Source organism: Neolamprologus multifasciatus, chromosome 10, assembly GCF_963576455.1.
Source record: "Neolamprologus multifasciatus chromosome 10, fNeoMul1.2, whole genome shotgun sequence".
Taxonomy (NCBI): Eukaryota; Metazoa; Chordata; class Actinopteri; order Cichliformes; family Cichlidae; genus Neolamprologus; species Neolamprologus multifasciatus.
This window is the reverse complement of record NC_140448.1, coordinates 13715237-13735056: the sequence shown is the minus strand read 5'-3', so window position 1 is coordinate 13735056 and position 19820 is coordinate 13715237. Positions and strand designations below refer to the sequence as shown.

The 19820-nt window shown below is 39.5% G+C and overlaps 3 protein-coding genes across 4 annotated transcripts; all 3 read right to left on the bottom strand.

The window, feature by feature from the left end:
• Positions 1-3967: 3967 nt before the first annotated feature.
• Positions 3968-5415, bottom strand: LOC146509789 (lipocalin-like). The gene is made up of 6 exons (XM_085175253.1): positions 5218-5415; positions 4769-4908; positions 4604-4680; positions 4393-4503; positions 4207-4308; positions 3968-4107 (listed from the first exon to the last, which is right to left on the bottom strand). The coding sequence occupies exons 1-6, from the start codon at positions 5311-5313 to the stop codon at positions 4088-4090; spliced, it is 546 nt and encodes a 181-aa protein (XP_085031379.1). The 5' UTR covers positions 5314-5415; the 3' UTR covers positions 3968-4087.
• Positions 5416-7718: 2303 nt separating this feature from the next.
• On the bottom strand, positions 7719-9404 carry LOC146509788 (lipocalin-like). Of its 2 annotated transcripts, XM_085175252.1 has the most exons (6): positions 9205-9398; positions 8690-8829; positions 8484-8563; positions 8262-8375; positions 8048-8149; positions 7719-7946 (listed from the first exon to the last, which is right to left on the bottom strand). In XM_085175252.1, the coding sequence occupies exons 1-6, from the start codon at positions 9295-9297 to the stop codon at positions 7927-7929; spliced, it is 549 nt and encodes a 182-aa protein (XP_085031378.1). In that variant the 5' UTR covers positions 9298-9398; the 3' UTR covers positions 7719-7926. The 2 variants fall into 2 exon arrangements, with proteins under 2 accessions (XP_085031378.1, XP_085031377.1); XM_085175251.1 differs by lacking the exon at positions 7719-7946 and having other exon boundaries at positions 8013-8149; positions 9205-9404.
• A 2263-nt stretch (positions 9405-11667) lies between these two features.
• Positions 11668-18795, bottom strand: LOC146509787 (palmitoyltransferase ZDHHC23-A-like). The gene is made up of 5 exons (XM_085174974.1): positions 17047-18795; positions 15840-15967; positions 14270-14905; positions 13087-13254; positions 11668-12890 (listed from the first exon to the last, which is right to left on the bottom strand). The coding sequence occupies exons 2-5, from the start codon at positions 15956-15958 to the stop codon at positions 12617-12619; spliced, it is 1197 nt and encodes a 398-aa protein (XP_085031100.1). The 5' UTR covers positions 15959-15967; positions 17047-18795; the 3' UTR covers positions 11668-12616.
• Between the last annotated feature and the right edge of the window lie 1025 nt (positions 18796-19820).

Below are 19820 nucleotides of genomic sequence, written 5' to 3'. Positions count from 1 at the left end.
GGAGAATAAGCAAGAAACAGAGGAGGCCAGTACTACCAAACCAGAAAATCCAGAGGCCCGAGATGACAACACACCGAGAGAAAAGCCAAAAAAGAAGCACAACTGGTTTCTGAGACTGTTCACTTAAGTGACTTCAACTCTGTCTCCTATAAAATCAAAGTTATATACAACTAAATATTAACAGTTACTTCAAGTCCCTAAACATTAATTTTAAAGCATATTCTCTTTAATATTTAGTTGTGTATACATTTGTCATCGGCTCCACCCCTCCCAACCGGTCGCGGCAGATGGCCGCCCCTCCCTGAGCCTGGTTCTGCCGGAGGTTTCTACCTTTTTAAAGGTAGTTTTTCCTCCCCACTGTCGCCAAGTGCTTGCTCATAGGGGATTGTTGGGTTTTTTCTTTAATTCAGTTCAGTTCAATTCATTTGTATGTAAATACTGTTGAATTGAATTGAACTGAATTAAAGAAGATTTATAGGAGACAAAGTAAGTCACAGAGTGAACCAGGGTATTATAACATCTTACCCATAAAAATAAAAAATTGCATTAACCAAAACATCTGTTGTCTGAACCTGTAATTTTGTCTCATTTAAAACATATAAAAATGTCAAATTAGAACAATCTAACAGCAAAAATAAAAATGTTTACACGCTGCTTGAAAACATTGTTCTGTGAATGATATCTACTGTATCTGTGCTGTTGATGCCTTTTGAAAGCATTCCTAATAGCATCTATCAAGTAATATGCCTTGCTCAATGGTTCATGGAAGTATTAACAGTTTTGGTAACTGGCTTTGTAAATTGAAATTCTACAGCCTTACACTAGTAAACACTTGTGCTACACGCGTAAGACGGGTATAGTCAGCTCAGTATCCAGTGGAAAGTTTTCTCTTTGGCATCCACAGATGCAACAGTTCATAACTAAATGGTGCAAACAGAGGTGAATCCACCTTAGCAGCACTTGTACGATTGCCCCCCGGCTTCAACTCCTGGTAAACTGAAGACCGATTCAACCATCTGTGTGTTGAAAAATATTAATGAGTCCACACCGCGTTTTCTTCTTAGTAAACTTAAACTTCACCTTAATGTTTCTGTCTGTCCTGCTCACATCTCCAATGTTTGTACACGTTGTCATCAGCGTGTCTTCACTCTACATCGGCCACACCGCTTTGCTAGCTAAAACACCGGTGTCGGCACATAAGGACACTGTCATAACCCATCAATGATGCTGATAAGTGTTTATATGAATGTGAGTGGCATCATTGGCTGGAGCAGTCAGTCACTGGTCACTCACTGACTCACACTCCAAAACAGCACAGAATCTATTGTTATGTATTTATTTTAATTCCAGGTTTGATTTTTTCTGTTTTGTTTTGGGGGGGGTTGTGCGCAGTGCAGATTTTGTGTGCGCGGAGACCGTGTCAGCAGTGCGCAACTTAGAGGGAAAAGTGCAGACAGATGCTTTATCCTTAACACTTTTTATTAGCCAGCTGTAATAAAGATCCGGTACATGGTACGTGGCTATAATTGCAGGCAGATAGAAGCAAAGTGATGAATATTGTTTTGGGACATTTAATTAATTAATTCTTAATGTTTGAAAGACCACAGATAATGAATTAAAAGGAAAACTGTTGCAGGTTATGGATGCGAGTGGAAGTGGTCCTCTGTGACATGACCACTGGGACAGAAGACTGGGCAGCTGAGCACTCCTCTGAAGCAGTACACAGTACAGAACTAACTGAACCTCCATCTGCTATATAAATGTGATATTAAAATAATATTAATACAAGGAATACAAACTTCTAATTCTAATGATTTCACAAAGCTTCAAATAGCTCCATGTGCTTCCTGATTACATTGTAGATGGATGACTTTCCTTACACACTTGGAAAAATGAGACATTAAATTTAAGTGAGATGTCTGTTCCCCCTGATGTAACCCAGCTCTGTAATCATTTGTCCAAAAACAACAACAACAACAAAAAAAAACGCATTAGCTTGTGTAAATCTGAACACATCTTCTCCAAGAGTGCAGTGCAGTGTACAACAACAACAATAACAAATCATCAATCTGTCGATCCACTCGACATCTATCAATTAAAAAAAAAAAAAAAATTAAAGTGAGCTTTAAATTTGCAGTTGAACAGATCCCACCAGGCAGTCCTTACCTTTAAAAATAATCCCTCTTCTTCCTCTCCTGTCCTGTGTTTCTTACATCATTCTCCATCTCTGAGTGATGTTATCTCATAGCCTTTTCTCTCCCTCGGTAAAACTACAAATGTACACTTAGCTAGCTGGCACACTGTGTGACTGTAACTGCACAGAAGCAGTCTGTTTGCTGATATTTGTTAGACTGTTAAGAAGGTTACATGTGTATTACTGTTAAAGTATACAATCAAGAGAGAGTTTCACTTGTTTGTTTTTGGAACTTTGTTTAAAGTTGTAACTTTCACTGGTGTGATATCTCACCACTAGATATCAGTAGAGTACAGACTGCAGTCAGCTGAGTTCTGTTGTCTTACCCCCTCTAAAGTGCATAATCCTAGCAATGGTGGCTGCAGGAGGACGAAAAACTGTGACTGGTTGATCCATATGGAGTGCAGGCTGTCAGTCTGCTCTTTACCTGAGCTCTGAATAGAGCTTTGTGAGTTACTGAAGGCCATTTCTGTCGAATGACAGTGATACTGAGCTGAGTTGCTGAGTTTGGCCTGAACTTCTTTTGTTGGTAAGTGCTGCTGTTTTTGTCACTGTAAGCCTCTGTTACCTGGTGTTAGTAAAACTTTCATTGTTGGACGCTTAGAGAATAAATCCTCAAACGATGTGCGGGTATCACACTGTTTACCAGAGGTAAAGTGTAATTTTCTTAGGAGACTCAGTGATAATATTAGCTGGCAAAATGTTAGCTTATAACCAGCTGGTGTTGTTGTTATTAAGCCAGGTCGTTGTCAGCTGTCTGGAGGGTCACATGTCTAATCTTCTGACAATAAATAACTGCGAAAATGTCTGGAATCGTTAATAAAGAAATTTGGGACAGTTGTTAAATTGTATAACTCTCTCAATGCTCTCTACCTAACCACCTCAAATTGAGCCTTCTGATAATATGATGTAACTGAGATTCATTATGGTCAGCAGAATTTCTTTTTATTGCTGAATGTTGGAGGCACTGCCTTTCAAAGCAGAGACGTCGCCCTGAAAGGATGATCGCTCTGCTGCAAGGCTGACTCAGAGAGCAAGTTTAGAATAACCAGTTAACCTAACACATATGTCTGTGGATGTGGAAGGAAACCAGAGTACTGAGAGAGAACCTACATAAAGAAAAGGGAACAGATGGGCTGTGGATCTTTGTGCCCTTTACCACCATGCCAAGTACCAAATAATCATATAGCCCACTGTAGAGTAGCCAAATGTGGTAAAAGATATTAATTATTGTCATTTATTAGTATTAGTAATGTTGAAAGACACATGTATATTTAACAGGCTGTATCACCTTCCCTTTTTTAAGTCTCTAAATGGATTAGCTCCCTCGTAGCTCTCTGATCTTTTAACTAAAAACACTGCAAATAGAACTTTTCAGTCAGCTGATACATTGCTTCTGATTGTTCCTAAAAGCAAACTAAAGCGTTTGCCTGAAACTTTGGAACAGTCTGCCTCTTCAAATTAGGACGTCTCCACCACTTGACATTTTTAAATCCCGTCTGAAAGCACATTTCTACTCCCTAGCTTTTAATTGTGACTGAGTTTTTGTTTTGTTCTCTTTAGGTGTGTTTGTTTTACTTTTTGCTTTGTATAGCACTTTGGTCAACCTGTGTTGTTTTTAAATGTGCTTATAAAAAAACTGATTGATTGATTGATTGATTGTTTGAATACTATAAAGTGTGTGAATGGGGGGGGGGGGAATACATTTCGGTTGTGTTGTTATGGGTGTTCTTCAGTTTATTTCATACAAAGGATGAATAATGAAGAAAAATATTCTCGATGTTTGCATTTTTATTGTTAAAAACATCTCAAGATGGCGCTCAGGCACATTTCCATAACAGATGGTGTAAGATCTTCATGCAGTACCGGTGAGACGATCGGTGGGACAGAAGGTTAGGCAAGTGGACACTCCTCTGTAGAAGGAAAAATGGAAAGTGTAAGGTGATCAGCTTGGAATCACTCTGTATTCCAAGCTGTTTTTATATAGAACTTTACCACTAATGTAAAAGTACCGCTTTTAGGAAGAAGGACAGTATTTTCAGGAAGGATGCCGGTCTGCAAGCAGAACTGCCTGAACTTCTCCTGCACCTCATCGCTGAGGTCCAACCTACGTCCTGTGAAACCACGTGATGTAAATCTGCTGCAGTGGGTGTAACTTTGCTAAACGGTTTACTGAACACAGCTAAATGCAACTTTACCAAATAGTCTGTTAATGACAAAGGTTTCATTCCCTCTGGTGTTAAAGGAATAGGTCAGGGCGTACTCATCATACTTCACATCAACCATACGCATGTCACTCACCCCCCAGTCTGACAAAAAGGAAAAAAGCAGAAGAGAATATGTGAAAAAACAATACTGGATGATGATGATGGAAAATGATTTGTTTCCTCTCTTTGTGGGCGTACTCACACAGACTCTCGAATGTGAATTTTCCAGGCACCTCGGTCTTGTTGGCTAAATTCTCCATTTTCTGACATGTATCATTACTGTCACAAAGACATCACATTAATCTCCAGTGTAAATATTTTAATGCTATTCAAATGATATTTGCTTTGTCTGTCCTCTCGCACTCACATAAGACTGGAGAACGACAACTCAAGACCTCCATCTTCAGTTGGTTTAATGATGGCCGTGCCGGTCTTCATATTGGCTTTGCGACTGACAAACCACTGGCCATTAGAGCAAATTCCAGTGCGGTACCACTTACCTGCTATCTGTGGACACACAAATGGAAAGCATTGAGAATTAGACAGAAGCACAAGCTGTTTATTGTAACACAGAATATGTATTATCACACAAAATCCAGTGTGAAACATAACCACATAACATAAATGGTGAAGTCATTATAAAAGTAAATTGTGCAAAGGTTAGCCTCCCGTGTAGACTGCTAAACTGTCTTGGGGGGGTCCCTGCTTATCCCTGTTAGATAACCTCCAGTACCCCCTTTCCATGGCCCTAAGATAGAGACATGGTTATAAAAATAGATGGATGGTAAAATAAAAATGATTATCAATGATTCTTACCGCCTGTAAATCAAAGTCTGCCTGAGGTAGGATTTCAGAAGAAGAAACCATGAAGGAGCACAGTACCACTCCCAGAAGGGTGCGAAGTGAAGCCATAGCTGCTGATAAGTGGAGAAATGATGATGGAGGAGATCGCAAATGAAGATCTGGAAGTTGCTGTCTGGTGACTCTTTATATAGAAGAGTGAGATTATCTCCCCAACAACAGCTGCACTTATACAAACCCCAGGTTCTGTGACGGCTTTGAACATGTGACATTTTATGCAAACACTTGGTCAGTTTCATAACCACAAAGTTTATTCCTGCAGGGGCAGAATTGTATCCACTGTGTGAGAGGTGAATGTCAGAAAGTTACCAAGAAAAACAGTAAAAAACACACAAACTAAACAAAAAACCTTGAATAACAGGATATCTAAGTTCATATCATAGCAATCACAAACTAAGGAGCTGCAAAGTAGTAAAGTTATAGTTACATGATTCATTTATAAACTACGTTTCTACTTTTAACAACGCAGTAGTTGCCTTCCAGTACTCTCTGTGGCGGAGATCACAAAATCAAATGCACCTATCAGCATGTGTGACAGTCGCAGAGACAAAACACACGCCCTGACAGAGATAGTAACCTGAGATGCTTTCTTCGAAAATGTTGTTTGTCTTTTAAGGCTTTAATGTCTCATTTTACCCTCATTTGTCTAAAAACTACTGTGCATTGTGTACCATCCCCAGAGTAAAAAGAAGAGCTTTGTTCACACACAGTTCAAACATTTTTTTTCCAAAGCTGACTGATTAGGAATCCCAAAGTTGGCTTTCCTCATAAGTAATACACGGTCTCAGTCAGACATGACATGATCACTCCTACAGGAAGCAAAGTAAATGTACTACCATTTCATTTCACCTGTGACATGATGAAAAACAGCAGAATAGCTAACGCTAACAAATGGGTGTTGAAATGAGAATGTTTCATTTTCTGCTGTTTCATGGGTCAAAAAGGGCATTGAACCGAACTGAACCTCATTGGCCGAATGTGCTGCCAGTGTGAACAAAAAAACTTGAACTTTCAAATAAAGTCTTGCTAAGCTAAGTCGCTAAGCTAACTCTGTAAATAAAAGACAGAGTTAGCTTAGCGACTTAGCGTGACTGAAATTGTTAGCTTAGGTACGAGCAGTTCATTTTTCTAAGGAGCACTGGACTGTTGCTGCACTAGTAGGCAAAACACACATAAACAATATATTCATATAAACAGCTACTGTTATTAAGAGTAAATTTTAATTAGTGGTCCTTTGGCAAGTTAATTGTCCCCGCTTAGCAAATAGAAATCTTAAGGTCGAGACTGTCAAATGTTTCAATATTATAGTACACTGAGCACTGTGTTACTTTGTGTGAACTGCTGCTACTATTGTAGTGCAGTATCTGCTGTGTGGTTAATCATATAACCTTTTGTACACAGCAGACAGAGTCTACATCCACTTGGTCCATCTGCTAAATAGCTTTAAAAATTGGTTAGGGAAGTGGCTTTGATTATACTAATACACTGTACTGTGCCACTGTCACAGGACAGAGATCCACCAGGGAACATCTGTCAGGATGAAGAGATTCTCTAAATATAAACCAAATACTTGTAGGAAACTTTGGGAAGAGGCATTTTTCCTCATGTTGTCTAAAGTTAAGTTAGCTCGGATACTTCTTACATACTTGCTCTGCAGAAAGCCAAAGAGTTTGGACCTCTGAAAACATTTCCAGTACAGCTGGATTTGTTTGTAACTTTGGTCACCTTTGTATCATCCCTCAGATTCTTTGTCTACTGCACAGCTTTGAGACCATGACACCACTAGTGCTGAGGAGATGTACTAGTAACGTGTTTTGCTGTTAATGATTTCTCCTGCCTGCATTCCGTGCCAGTTATAATAGAGCTTTAATCCTGGAAAACAAATATATGAAGTGATGGTCAACAGTTCATCTAATCTACTTCAGACTTGGTAGGTATTTTTGTTTGGATTCAAATAAACACTGTGTGCTGTGACAAAGCGGTCAAAGAATTTATTCTTCTTCCTGCTCCTTTTCATGCATGGAAACAGTGTTACTTTAATTGAAAGGAAGGTTGTGTATGGGAAATGAATTACTGCTGTACCGTGTGTGAAACAAAAAATAAAATAAATAAATAAATAAAGTCTGTCATCCCTGTTGTTTTGTCTAAATGAGAGATGAACAGTATATCTGCTGCTGCTGTTTTAAAATTAAGGGCTGAACTCCTTGTTTTCTCGACTTACTTACGTACTTTTGCCTGTAGAAAGGGAAACTTGCATGTTTGTAGATACAAATTCAGAACACTGGTGCATTGTTTTGGTCATCTTCTGTGATTATGTATATTTTATACTATTATTTTTTGTATATAAATCTTTGCAAAGTGTGTAGATACAAAGACTTGATAAAAAAGAAGGTTTTAGCTGTGCTGTTAACGATGTACTTCAAGGTATTTGTTTAAAAATTGAGTAAATCAAAAGATTTTGGCCATTTCATACTTTTTATTTCTGTGGTTATAACAGCAGGTGGATAAATGCAAAGTGATGAATATAATTTTGTGATATTATGAGCCCTCTTAATAACGAAAGAGCAGAGATAGTAAAGTAAAAAGCAAACTGTCTCAGGTCATCGATGTGAGATTTTCAGAACAGTGAAAGCTCCTCGGTGAGATGATCACCTGGACACAAGATTAGGCAGCTGGGCACTCCTCTATAGAGAGGAAAATGTAAAGAAAATGGAAAAGTGATCAGTGCATAACATCACTGTTGATTGCAGTTATTTTAAATAAAACATCTTAGAGGTAAAAGTACCGTTTTTGGGAAGGATGACAATATTTTCAGGCTGGATGCTGGTTTGCAGGGAGAACTGAATGAACTTCTCCTGCACCTCAGCGCTGAGGTCCACACCACGCCCTGTGAAAACAGATGATGTAAATCTGCTGCAGTGGGTATAGCTTTACCGACCAGCAGAACAGGTTAAAATGGGCTGAGCAGAGTGTAGAATCAGAGCTAAATGCCATATTACCATATAGTTTGTTAACAACATAGCTTTCTTTCCCCTTTGTTTTGATGGAATGAATCAGGGCATACTCGTCATACTTCACGTCGACCATGCGCAAGTCACTGAGATACCCCCAGCCTGACAAAGGGAATGCAGCAGAAAAGGGGTCATGAAATTATGAAAGCAGAAAAGGCAAACATACTAGATCGTTAAATTGTGCTTTTCTCTGTGTGTGGGTGCACTCACGCCGACTTGTGTATGTGAACTTTCCCGGTATCTCAGTTTTTTTGGCCAGATTGTTCATTCTCCAACACGAGCCATTAGGGCTGCAAAGAGATCACTAAAACATTAATTCTTTCACATGTTGTCTTTCATATATATTTATATACAGATATATAGATATATATTCCTATTTATTTAAATGTCCATTGTCCTCATGCCCTCACACTTACCTAAGACTGGAATATGACATCTCCAGATCCCCGTCAGCAGTTGGGGTAATCATGGCCGTGCCCATCTTCATGCTGGCTCTGTGACTGACAAACCACTGGGCATCAGTGGCAATTCCAATCAGGTACCACTTACCTGCCATCTGTGGGCACACAACAGGAAAGCATCAGGAGTTGAAAACTTTACTGAAGCATTTTTGAAACACTTTCTGTGACCACCTTTACAATAAAGTGTGTTTTAATAACTCGCGTAAGCTTTGGAAGACAGAGAAAACACTTCATGTGTGCCTTCTTCTTTTTCTTTGTTTTTGAAAACAGCTACATTGCTTTTGTTTATGAAAGCAGTGAACAAAAGATTTATCACAGCATAAAACACAAGTGAAAAGCCAAAACCATATAAGCAAGTTGAATATGCATTGCTGCTGGACTTACAAACGATATAGGGAATTAAATAAATACAACGATCATAGAAATAAATATTGTAAAATTAAACACACTAATGTAGCCATTTGTCTTACCGCCTGTACAATGAAGTCTGCCTGAGGTTGGACTTCAGAAGAAACCATCAGAGAGGAGAGCACAGCTCCCAGCAGAGTGAGAAGTAAATGCATGGCTGCTGATGATGAGTGAAGAAATGATGATGTGGGAGAGTGTGGATGAAGATCTGGAAGTGTGCTGTTGAGGTTCTGCCTGACTCCCTTTATATAGCCGAGGTAGATTACCTCTTCCCTCGAGGCCAGCACACACACACACACCTACACAATGCAGGTTCAAACACATGAACCTGCATGCATGGTTTCGCAACCAAAAAGTTTAGCCACGCAAAGGCATAATTCAGTGAACCATATGAGAGGTATATAGCAAACAGCAGGCAGGAGAAACACACAAAAACAAATCAAAAATTTGAATAACAAATCAGCTGGGATGTCAATTTCCATGTTTGGAAAGCAAATAAAGTAGTAATTAAATTTCAGCTTGAGTGGAGACAAAAAAAAATCTGTTTTGAAACAAAATACACTGTATCCACAGTGGTAAACAAGGCTGCGGCTAAACTCCAGCGCTTTCCGCGACTGAGACCACAGAATCAAATGTAGCTGTCAGCAGATGTGACAGTAACGCGCACAGACAAAACACATGGCTCGCAAACTGGATTCCTAATCACGCTTCCCTGTGTAGTAACCTGAAATGATTCCCTGGATAAGCTAACAATAATAAGTAAATACGTTTGTGGAATCTTTTTTCCACTGCTGTTGAGTGATGAAGAATCTCAAAGTTCACTCTGTTCTTGTTCACTACAAAAGGTAATCAATGGTTCTTGAAATAACAACCTTTTATGTGACAAGAATGAAAGTGTCACACCATCCATCCACCATCTATCTGGGTCCAGAGTGAACTTGCTTGTTTGATCACTACCCACAGATTGTGGCCTTCTGGTAATTTGGTTAAAACATAAGGGTTACCTTCTTGTGACCTAATTACTGTTGCATTTAAGCCAGATGCCAGTCAGTGACCCCCCTGGTAACCTCTGACTGCTAGGGAAACACTAGCCCAGCAAGTTAGCGTGCTCGCTGCTGGATGAAATCATTCCCAAAGATTACAAAGGATTACAAATCACTTTGTGAATGCTTTGGTGGTGAGAAGGCTGAGCAGTTTCCCATACTTCACATGGAAGATGCAGGAGGTGGTAAATGTAACTCCTGTTGCCTGCATTGTAGGCAGTGGGTGATGTTGCCTACTTTGAGTGAAAGTGTCTGACATTGTTTTCTCTCCCTGGGAAATGCTCACAATAAAGACGTTGTCCTAATTTAGTCGTCTTAAGTAAGCGTTAGTTTGTGTTTGTTTGCTGACATTTTTTAAAATTGTATTTTAAATTATCCTGTTTTTAAAATGCCAGATTTTGATGGACATCTGCTCCGCCCCCCTTTAACACTTTGTACAGTGCTATAAATGATGCATAAATTATGTTGTCCCCCTTTTTCATCTCTTTATGTGCACTTGGCACTAGTGATGGACACACCAACACAATCTTCTTTTATGTGTTTTTGTTCCCTCATTTTAGGCTGAATAGGTTTAATATTGGTAAGTCTTCCAGTGATATAATGACTTTCCTCAAAAGTCTTAAACATGCTGTGAACCGACTGAAAGGAGCAAACACATTTCATTCCTCTGTGTTTCTGGGTGCAGACATGTTTCCTGTGGCCCAAATCTCAAGGCAGTGCTGACTGAGGATGAAGTGTGATACCAACTCAACCCATAGTGGTAGCTGTGGGAGGACTGCCATTAAGGAAGCAACCACAACAGTCCCCAGCCCACCAACTCATCTCTTTTGTGAAGGGACACAGATATTTTTTCTTTGTGATTAGATTCCCCCCCCCCCCCCCCCCCCCCCGCCCCATGTTTGAATTCTATTTGTTTTAAGGAAACTGTATTTTTAAACTTACTTTAACCCCTTGCTGAGACTGGTTGCTTAAACCTAGAATTAAGACATTGATACACATCACAAACTGACCGAGCAACAGACTTAATATTAACGTTATTGGGTGTTTTTGTTAATGTTAAGCACAGAGTGGCCTGAGGGTGGCAGCAGAGGAAAAGCTGTTCATGGTAACTGACTGAAAGTGCTGGCACTGAAGTTATAGGGATGAAATATGCCTTCAAATGGAAGAAATGTATCGGTATAAGAATATTTATTGATGTGCTCCACCCAAAATGTGGATTATGAGAAATAATGCTAATTAGTGAACAGTGTGAAATGAAAATTGAGACTAGAGATTACAGTAGAATAGATGGGGTTTCATTTTCAATTCACACTATATGACTGAGAACAGTGATTTAACTGTTTGACATTCCAGAATTTTACATAAATTATTATTATTATTATTATTATTATTATTATTATTATTATTATTATTATTATTATTATTATTATTATTATTATTATTATTATCTATAACAGAATAATTAGAGAAAGAATGTGTGTGTTTAGATTTGTAGATCAGTGTTGAAGGCACCGTGAGACAGTCATGACCAAAAAACATTCGTTAAAAAACACACACAATAATGCAGCACACTGCAGAGAAGAAAGGCACAAAACGCACATTTTATTGTGTCCAAGGTGATGGACTTTGTTCTTGCTCTAACCATCACATGCAACATATTTTAGACATTATTTTAACATCTTACACTGAGCTAAGCTCGCCTCTTTGTTCTGTATTCTTTAGGCCTCTTCTCACAGATGCAGATCCTTCTATATCTCGTTTTTCTTGCCTTCTTCTTATTATTATTTTTATATATATTTGTTTCTTTTTAAATTTCCAACTTGACCAGTACAGTGGTGTCAGTATTTACTGAGTGCATGTCTGCAGAACGGGTCAAAAGTGACCATTTGCTTTTCTTTGGCTTTCCCTCTGATGCCATCTTAAGGCCAAACCACGTTGCTACTGGATATTAAATTAGTAAAGGACAGCTATCTAGTCTTGAATCCAGCAGTTTTGTTTCTGGTTTATCTTCTTTGATTTGAACTCCAGAATCACTCAATGGTTTTTTTGTATCATTTTGAAGTTTATTAGACTTTTTTGACTTGCATGCAGTGAGATAATTTTTTTTATAAAGACAACATATTTCCTTCTTACTTTCTGCAGGTGTATAAAAAGGCAGGCTTTAATGTCTGCAGTCTTTGATTAAATTTTATAAAAGGCACAAAATCCACAGACTGTCTTGCATGTGTCCAGGTCAAAAGCTTCAACAGAAAATGGTGCTAAAAATCCAAACCCCAAACACATGTATGCATCTTTAAACAGTCATTAAAAACATGTTCATATTAGTACCGCAGTCCTGGAATGTATTGAAAAAGAAATATGAAATCGAATTCTTCATGCATGCAGCACGAACAGTCTATTACCACGATGTCACCGAGTGCATTAAGTACAACTAGACCAAGTCAGTAAGGCTGGACCGAGGAGAAGCTGAAGCATCTGTCATGGTGAGGAACTCAACCCAGTTCTGATAGAAGCCACGAGAATACTCTCCTGTGTCAACAACGAGTCCCCACAGGCGGCTCTGGCCCGTTTTGTTCCTCAGAGCCAGCTGAGCCTCTCGCTCCGTCACGTTAAAGCTGATATTGAGAACTTGTGCCACCAAGAGGTAAAGCAGTCCACCTGCGACAATGCTGCTGTACCACGCACAGGTAAAGCAAAGTGCTGTGCTGTAAAAGTAAAGAGAACAAATCATTACTGCAACATAATCCACCTTTTCTTCTCATACTGGCAGGACAAATTCAAGAAAAACACACCAAAAACAATAATCAAACATGTCATTGACAAATTAAAATAATTATTTAATGATTAAAGTGATTCAATTTCAAGGCTGCAGCAGAAAAAAAAACATATAGAGGGCTGTACCTAGACTGAGTGTAGACGCCAGGGCAGTAGAAGAGCGCTGTCATTAGATACTGATGAGGACAGAGGCTGCAAAGCACCAAACTGATCCCGTACAGAGAGGTCAACACAAACACAGAGAGGGTCAGCAGGAAACTGCGGTGGTTTGCCTGTCCTACACAGCTGTTTATCCTACAACATCTCAACAGGGACACACAACACCAGAGAGACCAGGTTACATGTGTATCTCACTATCACGCTGTATATAAAATGACAGAACTGCTACGTTTATGGATTTTAATTAGTTTAGAAGTGACTGAGTGACCTTATTTATCTTGTTGCATTATTCTATCATTATAAGCCCATTCGTTTTTCCTCTTGGCAGAGCGCTCTGCAAGAGGACTTTCAGTGTGACAGAAAAAAAAATCTAATTTGCAGATGTCCCCAAAACAAAATAATAATATTAATAAGAAAATCTAAATCCATCTGCATGAGTTTTGGAGTATGTTTATCAAAATCTGTCAAAAGGAACTGATTATGGAAAACTTGATGACATGTGATGCGTTTATGGCCTGATGAGGCCCATCATGTGTTTACTAAATTATGATCTAATGGTAAAATTAAACTCTATTTTTTTCTAGTGTGGGGAAATGTAAAAGAGAGTTCAGTTTTCATCTGCTGATCAGCTGTGAATGTGACGTCCCCCTGGTCCAAGCTTCTGTTCAGGTTTGTTCCCCTAATCTAATTACAACACAAGAGTTGTGGACCCACAAATTCAACAGCTCATTTTAATTGCGTTGTTTATTTCAGCAGAATGGCCACCATGACCACCAATTATGCTGCCAGACAACCTAAAAATGAAACTAATAGTTTAAGACATAAAGACGTGGATGTCCTGTAATTTCCTGTAATTTTCTCTTGTTTTACATCTTCAATACCTTCAAAACCAGTCATGACAGATGTCTGTGCCCCCGGGCCCGATTTGCCAGGGGTTTCCTCCTCTTAGAGGGGAGTTTTTCTTTCCCACCATTGCATAGTGCTTACTCAGCAGGGACCATTTGATTATGAGGGTTTTTCGAGAGAATCTCTACCTTACAGTATAAAACACCTTGAGGCAACTGAATAAACCTAAACTGAACTGAATATTAAACACACAATGCTTTGCTTACAAAGGAAATATATAAATATGATGTGAAGTCAGACCCACCAGATACAATGGTGGTCCAAACGCTGGACACATGAGCCACAGGTTCGACAATGACCAGCCCGCGGTGGTCGCATTATTTTGCACAAAGGACACCTGCTCCACTTTGCTCCGAGGCCCTCCTTTGGGGTTTGCAGCTCTGCTGGTGTCCCTGAGGGAGAGGCTGCTGATTGGATAGATCCATTATTTACTTGTGTCGACTCCTTTTTATCCTCCTGACTGTGACTGTGAGAGTCGTGAAGGGCAGCAGTCACAAATCCTGGGCCTTTCTTGGTGTGAATAAGAGAGACTATAGTGAAGATCATCCCAGAGGTCACGGTGCACACCTGCAGCTGGCTGACGTCCCCACGCGGTAAAATCTCTGTGATGAAGAGGTAATACATGTAGGCCAGAGAGTACAATGCGAGGGTGAGGAAGAAGAGGGTGCGTCTCTTCTTTCGGTGCGTTGCATAGTAGTACCACAGCACCAGGCCAGGCAGAGCTGTCAGGACGGTTATACCCAGCAGGTAGTGCAACGCTGCAACCTTCAGCAGGAGAGGCAGCATCAGCAGGGCTGGGATCAGGGAAATTTCCATATTTTCAGCCATGGCACCAAATACAGGAGACTGAAATGTACTTTTAGATGGTACTTTCAGCCACCTACAGAGAACAGTGGTCATAGAGTTATAATTAGACAAATGTTTATTCATGTGTCTAATCATTTCCCTTTTCACTGATGGAATTCATTTTCAAGTTCTAGAGCTGCATGCAAGGTAAAATGATTTCATAGTTGGCTTTTTCAGGTTTGAGACATACACGATAGTTTGCTTTGACCCTAGAATAATAGGAAAGATAAGATATGACTTTTGCATTCTCAGGTAATCTCAGAGAAAACCTTTAAAGCCGCTCTAACCGATAAGAGGGACCTGCCAAATAAAAAAGGGATAAAAAAAAGAAAGAAAGAATGATATGTGCCCTCCTTAAAGTTAATTGTTTGTGGCAAATTATTAAGAATTTACATAATTCAAAAATCTAAATAAAAAAAATAACAGCATCCTGCTACAAGACTTAACATGATAATTCAGGTATCACAATAAATATATGGTAAATTTGCATCTTTGCTTTTCTCTTTGAAAGTTTGATTCATTTTATTAGAAGTCAGTAGACTCCCTACCAGCACAGCTAAGGCTCAGCTCGATCTTATTTATCTGTGCAAAACAAAGAAGAAGAAAAAGAAAGAAAGAAACTTCATCTGTTTCTTGGCCGCGAGACATTGCCAGTAAACCAGTGTGGGTGCGTGGACTATTTCCAGTCTTAAAGCTAAGCTTGTTATCCAGCTGTTGGCATTCGTTTCATGTTTCATTGACAGACATGAGAATGGTATCACCTTCTCTCGCTTTCTTTAGAAAGCCAATAAACTAATAGCATAAAATCTCACACTATTTTCTGTTTCCTTTGTATCTGGTTTGTGTCCAACCTTTCTTAGTGACCACAAACAACAGCTACTTGTGTAGCTTTCTAACAACAGTACTACACATACAGCACACACTCCTTGATTATTAGTTTATTCACCCATTTCTTCACACCTTCATACCTGTTAAAGGCTTCATCCAGATCCTCGCAGTCACAGCAACATCCGTACTGGTAGAGATCGCATTCACAGCAACAAATAGGATCATCTGGCTCCGGCGGCTTTAACTTCTGCCATTGCATAATGGCCTGCTAAAGATGGAGATTTAACAAAAAAAAAAGGTCATTGCATGCCACAGATGACACAGTTACAGTGTGCTGTGTTTGCATGATACATGACTTAAAAAACACAAGCAGGTAATCCTGTCATGATCAATAAAAACTATCCAAACAAAGACCCTTTATTGATTCCTTGTTTCCTTATGTGGCCTTGAAAGACCTCACAATTAACTTGCCGTGCACACAGAAAAGCAAACATGCTCACACACAGCTCTCACCCTAGCTTACTGGGCTCTAAGTAGGTTGCTTTTGAGAATTAGCAACAGTGCTGACAAATTTAGGTTTCCGTTTTCAAGATTATATTTTTAATACAAGAAATTACAAAAAGTTTTAAACACCTATTACCAAAAAAAATGCATAAACAAGTGCAAAAGATAAGTAAAAACAAAAAATATAATCAGAATCAGTTTTATTGACCAAGTACTCTGGCTATTTCTTTATTCTCAATATACCAGAAAAGACACCTGGCAATGTAGAACAACACATATAGCATATTTGTGTTCATACTTGTTGATGTTATTAATACTATAACAGCACATTTATATTTAGATTATATATTAGAGTAACAAATACAGTATTAAACGGATTATAGCAATGCGTACATGACCTGTACTTGTAACTCTAAAAGATCCCTGTTTAAAAAAACATAATTTCCATAATCAGAGTATTCTCAGTCTTATTATGTCCCCAAGAGCTTCTAATGTAATTTGTTGAAACAAGGCCACGGTGTCCGCAGGGACAAACTATCTGGGCCAGCAAACCGAAGACTTAAACTCTCTGAGATGTCTTTGAGTTATTGTCTGTGTGAGTTATTACATTAGTCTGATTTGTATCCGTGGTTATAGCCTTATTATGTGGCATCTGACACATAGCTACACAGGAATTTCCAGAAAAAAATAATTTTAAGGACAAAAATAGTTATTGCAATCTGAGGTTGTCTGCTAAAGATCATTATTATTCAGAAATAACTTAATTAGCACTATCTAACACTTCTAGGTGTTAACTGTTAATAAGGGACACTCACAAAGAAAAGATTTATTGTGTTGACTTACCTTTTGTCTCCAATGCAAAAACACAAAAACAGCAAGCTACGTTGGCTCAAAAAAATCCACAGTTTCTACACGAGAGCTACGCCATCCTCAGCAAACAATGAGGAGAGAAATCCTTAAGAAGATGACCCCTTGTCACCAGGCTCCTTCTGCAAGTGACTGAAGGGGAAAAAATGAAAAGCGCAGCCTAGTTTCTCATCAGTCATTTGTGATGAAAAAGGAAATTGGCATGTCCCTGCCCCGATGGTGCTGTGGCGACACCGAATCAGTGCAGTGAGATGGTTTTCATTTCTTGCATTCCCATGGTGGAAGCGTCCCAAAAGAAGGCAACTTGAAGTCCTGACAAGTAGCTTGATATTGTGTTGCATCTGCCAGCTCACATTTCCAAAGACTTTCTTTCTCACATGTCATTAAATAGTTCACAAGTCGTTCTCGGGGATACTCAGCCTGCTTCTGCCTTACAGCTTCCATCAGCTATCATTTTAGATTTTAATACTGGCGTGCTTGGCAAATATAGGCCCTCCCTCATTTGGTTGAGGGAGCCAGAGAGAGCCAGGAGTTTTTCATACCTCTGCCCACAGCTGAGAGGCTGTGTTGAGGTATTCAAAAGCTGCAACAGCAGCCCTGATAATCCACGCTGAGCCGAACGAGGGTGCGTATGAGAAACATGACAGGCACTCAAAGATGAGAGACTGAGTGATGATCCATGGGGCAGCCCCACCCTCTGGCATCATATTTCCTCCCACAAGCAACCTGACCTTGAGGCTCACCCACCGAAAACTCTCGAAGAGTGCATTTGTGCGCAATCAAAGGCGCACGGGAGGCCTCTGTGTTTAGGCTCATAAAGCCCTGCGCTGTACACATTGCACTCTTCGTGCGAAGACACTGGATACCGACACTAACGGTGTGCTCAGTGACCCATGCAGGGAAGTTCTCTTTTCTCACCTGGAGCCAAGGTCCTTATTCACATCAGTTACAACACATGTTCATGCTTATGAACACTTTAGCAGACAGTTTATCCAACTTGAGCTTGATCTGGGTCACTCTGCAGCATAAACCAAGTTTAAAATGAAATGTTGTTGCAGCTCAGTGAAAGGGGAAACACTGGAACCTGAAAGACAGATGTTAGGACCCATAAGATATCTTATCAGAGACAAAATAGCCAGTATGACCTTTACTAAGAACAGTTTAAATAATGAAATAATGGTTATCCTGTTTTCAATGTGGCAAAACAAAAAGTTAGACATGCCTTGAAAGTCCATGCCACTTTCGCCTGCACATAAGCAAATCCATTTACAGTTTTGTTAATGTCCTCTTTACACACACTGCCCCATGAATCATTACTAATTCAAGAATAAGAGAAAGAGGGACAGGTGCATTATGAGCTATAGGCTGGTGTCTGCACTGGATGGACAGAATCAATGCAGAGAAAAGCTGCTGCTCTTTCTCCAGCGGGTTACGCTTCCATTAGTCCTAATGGAGCCCGGAACCTGAGATAGCGACTCTAATCTATTTTAGAGGGTTTAATGCTAGAGAAATACACTGAACCAACAGTGAATGCTGAAGATTGTGCATCAGCAAACTGCTAAGATGCTGATAATGCAGTATGACAAATAAATGTAATAATCAGTCCATCTCCTTGTCGTATATTTTGTATATTTGTGCTCTAATGTACTAAAGCATCACATATCGAGTTAAGATGCTTTCAAGGAGAATAACATGAATTATCTTTATTTGTCAACTGACAAAGAGAAAAGAAGAACCAGTTTTTCGTTTTTCTTTGCAGGTAGTTTGCTGCAAACATCATAGAAAACCACTGATGCTTATAGTCAATTCTCTATCCTTTTTAGCGGATAACAGCGATCCCGGCCAATTCTTCTTTGGTAAATCTCTCAAGTTCCTCTAGATTTGATAATCTCCTGTCATGGTCTTCAGTTTACCACAGATTTTCAACAGGATTCAAGTCAGGGCTTTGTGCAGGCCAGTCAGTAATGCTCATTTTGGTCTTTCGAAGGTAGTTCCTCACCAGGAGCGACATATGTTTTGGGTTGTTGTTGTATAGGAAGACTAAGTGACTCAGTTTTGTGGCATCTGGAACTGGCATATCCTCCATTTCCAGATGCACTGAAGCATTCCCACAGCATAATACTCCCACCACTGCTTTTCACTGTGGGGATGGCCTTCTTTGTGTTGTATGCTTCTCCCGCCTTTCTAAAAATATAAGCAGCATCTCTGTGGCCAAAGAGCTCTAGTGTCTTCTCATCTGACCAAAGAACTTGCTTCCAGTATAGATAGTCTTTCTCCAGGTTGTTCTTAGCAAACTTCAGTCTGGCTTGAAGGTGTCTCATGTGCAAAAGTTTAGTTTTTCTTGGTCTGTAGTCTTGAAATCCATTCCTGCACACAGCTCTGGTGATTGTCTTCTTTAAGACTACAATTTTCAACTTGGCTCAGTCATTCACATGTTTTTTAAGGTTGTTCTGGGGTCTTTAGACACGTCTCTCACTAGTTTTCTTTCCAGAGTCACACTTGTTCAATACTGTGTGGCTCTCTTTGAATTCCTTGATGATGCTTCTAATTCCAGTTCTTGACACTTGATAACTTTACATATACAACTCCTCGTTGTGAGCATCAACAATTCTTTTTCTCAAGTCTAAACCGATTTCTTTGGTTACTGTTACGATTACGTTTTCTTCAGTGACAGCTCAAACCCTCGCTGAAGTTTTTATACTTTGTGTAAACTGGAAGACAACCCGTTTAAAACTCAGCACATCATTACA